Source organism: Columba livia, chromosome 4, assembly GCF_036013475.1.
Source record: "Columba livia isolate bColLiv1 breed racing homer chromosome 4, bColLiv1.pat.W.v2, whole genome shotgun sequence".
Classification (NCBI taxonomy): domain Eukaryota; kingdom Metazoa; phylum Chordata; class Aves; order Columbiformes; family Columbidae; genus Columba; species Columba livia.
The window spans coordinates 57,963,199-57,969,198 of record NC_088605.1 but is presented as its reverse complement, the minus strand read 5'-3'; the positions used below and the strand labels follow the sequence as shown (position 1 = coordinate 57,969,198).

The window sequence follows — 6,000 nt, the reverse complement described above, 5'->3', positions numbered from 1 at the left end:
GAACACATTAACACAAGCAATGATGGAAAACATTACGGGTAATGTCTTTAAACTGTGCCTGTTCAAGAATGCTCTTTAAAAAGGGTAGCTTTTAAGTAAAGGAATAAACTAGAACAAACTATTTTCACTCATGATCATTAAGGAAAGAAATAATCTGAAAAAAAGATCTGTGTTATATCAAAGCAATTATCATTCCAGGACATCAATGCTATACTTTAAAGTGATTTTTTTTTGCCCCCTCTCAGGCAGTACACAAGCATTCAAAAGACTCCGAGTAATGAAAAAACTACAGGATACAACACATTGTAGCACAAATTATTTTTATTTCAAAATTGTACAAACATAAAGATATAATTACACTGAAGTAAACACTGCTCTTTAAGTAATTCAATATTTAAGCAATGATGCTGTCATCAAAAATGCCTTTATTATTTCTCATTAAGAAGTTTTATCTTATGGAGCGATACATCATGAAATCAATTGTTGTACATCTAGGGAATTTACCAATAGAGCTCTCTTCCACTGGGGTGTACACTTTGATTTGTCTCATGTGAGTGTCTCTTCCATTTTGGTGATTAGCTAGAACAGCAATCTGAATCATAAACGTGCGAATAGGCTTCTTATGAGTATCTGTTAAAGGAACATGAATCCAGCCACTTGGTTCCACTAGTTCAAGTTGCTGCCAAAAACAAGACAAAAAAGCAAAACATTCAGAAACTGTTAACATGCTTAATTATAAGAGATCACATATTAAACCTGTTTAATAGAGCAGAGTCTTGCAAATCAGATTCTAGTGACTTTTTCAAATTAATTTGTAATTGTCCAGTTGAATACTCATAGCTAATTTACCACTGACGTAACTGGATACAAATTGATTCACAGAAAAGAATCAAAGTCATTTAGGTCTGAAAGCACCTTTAAGATCATAGAATCTAACTGTAAACCTAATTCAGTTGAGCAGATGTGTTTGCTTTTGCCTTTCATAATGTACCTTTCATTTTGTGCCTTAACCTTAAAAAAATCAGTATGAAAAAACACAAATTTGAGTATAAATTCAAGAAAGTCAAAGCAATACTATTTGGATCTTATTACTGAAGTAGACTGCTCAAAGATGACAGATATGTTAATTTATCTAGGCACTCTGAACTAAATTACATTGTACTGACTTACATAGAAAAATAAATCCACACAAAGCCTGAGTTTTCAAAAATTTGTTAAGCGAGCTGGGGAGGAAGAAGAGAAAGGTGACAGAGGAAAAAATACAGGATAACTCATGACACTCTCACCTATGTGTCAAAGCAGATGCCTGTTCAATTTATCATTGCTGCAGAGCCATTTATTCACATTCTAAGGTCCATTTTTACTTTTATTCAACAAACCAAGTATAACATGATTTTTTTTTAATTTTAATCCTACAGAAACCAATGTCAAAGCAAGCAAGAATTGCATTTTGTTAACTCTAGACCACATCACTGACACATCATCATGCTGAAATCCAGCTAGATGCTACGCAAAAGCGTGGTAACAGCTTCTGTTTAAAGCTAGTTGCCCAACTTCAAAGCATGGCTCAAAACATATATGGAAGAGAGAAAAAAAAACCCAAACAAACCACACCAAGCAGAATCGAAAACAGTTCTCCACAAGCGAGTGGATTCCACACAGCTAAGCAAGCAAGACTGCTGTTCTTAGCAGCCAAGTTCCTCTGTGGAAGACCTAAGCTTTGAACAGCTCAAAATTTCTGTCTTTCTCCTGAAAACACTGTATGACACCCATCCTGTCAAATGCCTTGCCTTCGCTGAAGCTTTCAAAAGATCCATCTGAGATCTACTGCTTCACAGGCTGCAAACACCCTCAAGGAATGACCCAAGAAACAAGTAAAAAAGTTTGATCGCTATGTCAGGTTTAAAGAGACCAAAAAAAAAAAAAAAAATCTCTCCCATCTCCTAGGAAAAACAAATAAACAAAACAACAACAACACAGCAACAAAACCCACACAACCCAAAACCCTCCACTGCTGCAGGCTCTCCAACAAATAATTTCCAAAGCATTAAATTGACTAAACCTACCTATTAATTTCACTTCTGGTGCTAGACACTTCTACAAACACATTCACTTGTTTGCTGTAACCCTGTCTTTTCAAAAAACCTACAACTTTTTTTTTTTTTGCATAGGAAACATCAGGTAACAGTTGGCTTTACAAAGTGATAAAAATGATGTGCTGTCGAAGCAGCTTTAAAAAGGGGAAATTTGTCAGGGTGAGGTAGCAGTCAATAGTTTGAGCAAGTACGCTTTCCATCTCCAAAGTGAACAGAAAGGAAGAAGATCCCAGTAATATTTTATTCAGCTAGTACTGAAGGTAAAGTGGCTATGATTTAGAAGAGAATGAAAAAGTTATTTCTAATGAAACTTGCATTTTAATATTATTCTCATATATTACAAATTTTGACTGCTCATTTGAAGTGGAAAATTTAAGTTCCCTAGCTAGGGTGTTGTTGTTTTATGCTTGGATTGAAATGAAATGGATTAGTTTATACAGTTAAAAAAAACCCAACAAAACACGTACCACCTTATATAGGTTGACATCATTGGTTTCAGACAGATCCAATATAGTTTGGGCTTGTATGCTTTATTGGGAAAAATTGCAGAGAGTGAAATATTGACTCCATCTCCAGCACAAAGAGAGCTACCAAATGCCTGGCAAAAGTGGACTATTTGTACAAAAGAAGTGAGATGCTTATTAAATTCACAGAGAAACTAGCATATTTTATTTTAAGACAACTAGTCATAAAGGTAAGCACTGGAAAGAGGTGCAAAGGTAATTTTATTAATGTAATAATATACTCTATGTGATAAGATACAATTTTTGTTTATATGTTTATCAGAGCTTTGTTTCATCCCTGATCAATGGGAGGTGGTCATAAAAAATATAATGCTGTAAATAAAGTTTCAGTCCTGCTACAAAGGCAGTCCATTTCTTTACAAGCCTTTCTACAGAGGTAGGGCAAGTAATTTCTACATCTGTAAAACAGGCATCATTAAATTAATTAGATTAAAATATTCCCTAGTTCCAGATGTCAGATACTTTGATTTTTCCTCTCCTTAGTAACATACAGTATGTTACATGAGGTTTAGCTCCCACTGAGCTCACTTGCAGTTGTGTCTGGATTTCTGTAAATTGATGAGTTCAAACCAGCCACCAGAACAAAGTATGAACAGCCACCTAGGAACAGTTACTTAAGTTCATCATGTAAAAACACCATGACTAAGCACAGATCATACACAATTCATCGAGCAGCAGTCAAGCTGTCTCAGCCACAAAGCCTTTTTATTCCTGAAATGCCCTCTGCTTCACTTACTCCACATGTTCCAACTTTTGAAACACAAGAATATGCATCCTTTACTGTATAAATCCTGGACTCATCCTCAAAATAGACCCCTTTCCCAATTACAATCAAATAGTTGCCTCTTGGACAAAGCATGTGACACCTGTGATGAAGTTGGAGGTTGTATGACAATGCATTAAGTACAAGAGGTCTGAGACAAATGTTTGAAAAAAGGTAATGATTTTTGCCCTCTAAATAACATTACTGTAACTGTGACATTTGAGGCTTTTTTTTTAATTGATGCCTACATAGTTCAGTAAAGTGATTAAAACCTTGAGACCCACTCAACTACTGACGTTTGAATACAACAAAACCTAGCAATTATTATCTGAACATCCACTAAAAAATGAAATAATATTTTGCCAGTATGACACACACATTTTCTGTGACCAAAGGAATGGTACAAACCAGACACACACACACTCCTGAATTCTTCTCCTCCCCATCTGTCATGCTCTTTTAGATGAGTGAGACAGTCTCTTTTCCCAGAGGACCCAGGTCCCTCACCAGGGAGAAAGAATAGGACATGGGAATAGGCAGTGGTGGTACAAGACAAAATGCTGCCCACTCTGCTGCTGAACTCTAGTTCTATGTCAGCACCCAGATCCAGCCACTACAATTCAGCACAGAAGTGGGATGAAATATGCAGCTCAATTCTGCCTGGAGCATTCCCAGTGTGAACAGAATCTAAAGGAAACTTACTGTGAAGTTTGAAGAAATTCCTATTAAGCCCATGCAAATGGCAATCTTTCAAAGCCTTGTAAACCGGTCTGGAAATTTGGGTGGATTTTTACAGGGAGGCAAAAGGCACATCCTCAACACAAAGACTGAACTACTGCCAAATTTCAAATCCTTGCTCCAGAGCTTGGGGGCACTGGAGCATCAAAGGAGGACACCAGAATATTCTCACACAAGCAAAATAGCATACTTTTCACTAGCCTTGTTCTTGGAACAGAACTGCTCTGGCTGAAACTTTCAAAAAACAAATTCAACCCAAGGCAGACATCTGGCATGGAAAAATCTCAAGTCTGAACTGAAATCTGGCAAAAGTTACAAAGTAGCTAAGAGTAACACCTTAAAATGGAAAGGGCCATGCAACCTTACGTACAGGTGACACCAGCAGCTCTGCCTACAGTAAATGCTATACTTTAAATTCATTTCAGTTGACTTTGCTGTCAACCCTGTTCTTTAAAAAGTATTAAACACCATATATGCATATGTTTCATCCCAACTCTACAGCATAAGTCTACTATAAGAAAATACCAGATTAAGTTTCTTCCTGTATTTTTTCCTCTTAAGTAGGTCATAAGAATCAGTCACAACTAACTGACTTCCAGGAAAGTTTTAAAATCAGCGATATTATTAATTACCTGAGTGAAAATCGGAAGTTTTTCTGTTATGTGTTTTACCACAAAAGGTTAAGAAAAGCAAAACAAAGAAATTAATCAAGGCAAGTTCAATATTAGTAACCCAGCATGATTCCTGCAGCTCTAGACTAATCTTATGTACTTTATACTAAAAGTCTAGCATTGATTTTGTTCGTTTGTTGGGGTTTTTTTGGGTGTGGTTTTTTTGTTATTGTTGTTGGGTTTTTTTGTTTTGGGGGTTGTGTTTGTGTTTTTTTGTTTGTTTGTTTTTAATTTGCTTCTTATACTGTAAGAATTTGCAAATAAGAGCAAATAAGTCCTAATAAAGGAACAAAAATTGAAATGGAAAAAATCACTCACCTGTCCTTTGCTGCTGTTATATGCTCTTATCTATCTCTTCTCCTGCTTTTTCTCCATTGCTTTCTTATTTTTTCCTGTCCTTTGTGTGCTACAGCTTTACCTACGGACATATACTCCCACTCCAGTAAGCCATGTTATTTTGAAAGCCAAAGCAGAAAGTGTTCTCAATGGAAATCTTTTCCCCAGTCAATTTAATAGCCCTGTTTCTTCACTTTATTGTATAGTCCAGAGGGTCTACAGAATTCCATACACTTTTGGCAAGGCTACTAAAACAACTAATGGGTTTTCTACCATAGATGATGCAAACCACACAACAAAATAAAAATTAAAATCAAGGCCAGAGCAACTTGAGGCTACACTTCAGAAAGATGACTGAACACAAGACAAGAACTTTTAAGAGGAACATTGTTCTACACTGGTATTGCCGGCATTCTTATAGGATAGGAAATTATTTATGCAAAGAAGGTTTTTCTGTTGTACTTAATCCTACTTACATTGAATATTGACGTCTTTTCCATACTCTGTGATACCTTACTTAAATTCTGTGGTGTCTTCAAAGCAGCACATAGCTCAAACTGCTGCTTCTACTAGGTTTATAAGCCCAAAACAAGTTGTTTGCTATATTTACAGTAGACTAACATCCTTGAAACAATACATGATTTTTGCTACTCTATGTAGGTACGTTTTGTGAAGATACAGGAAGAAGACAAACCCCACTGTAAGTAGCTTCATATGCAGGGTAATTACAAACACCTCAGAATGTATGCTAGACAAAGCTCTGAGATTTCAGGAGAATAAATTTTTCTGTGCATATAATAGAAGAAAAAGCAGCCAGTTTTCTTCTCCTGGAAAAAAACATCCTTTTCTGTATGCATGGACTTATAGAGAAA

The 6,000-nt window shown here is 36.0% G+C and overlaps 1 protein-coding gene across 3 annotated transcripts in view; it reads right to left on the bottom strand.

Moving 5' to 3' along the window:
• Positions 1 to 303: 303 nt before the first annotated feature.
• ANAPC10 (anaphase promoting complex subunit 10) overlaps positions 304 to 6,000 on the bottom strand; it is a 38,335-nt gene continuing 32,638 nt past the window's right edge. For 2 of the 3 annotated variants that reach the window (XM_065061955.1, XM_065061956.1), the window contains exon 5: positions 304 to 679. In XM_065061955.1, coding sequence (XP_064918027.1) covers positions 449 to 679 — 231 coding nt within the window. In that variant the 3' untranslated portion in view covers positions 304 to 448. The remainder of the gene's footprint in view (positions 680 to 6,000) is intronic. The other variant, XR_010472377.1, reaches the window with a different exon arrangement.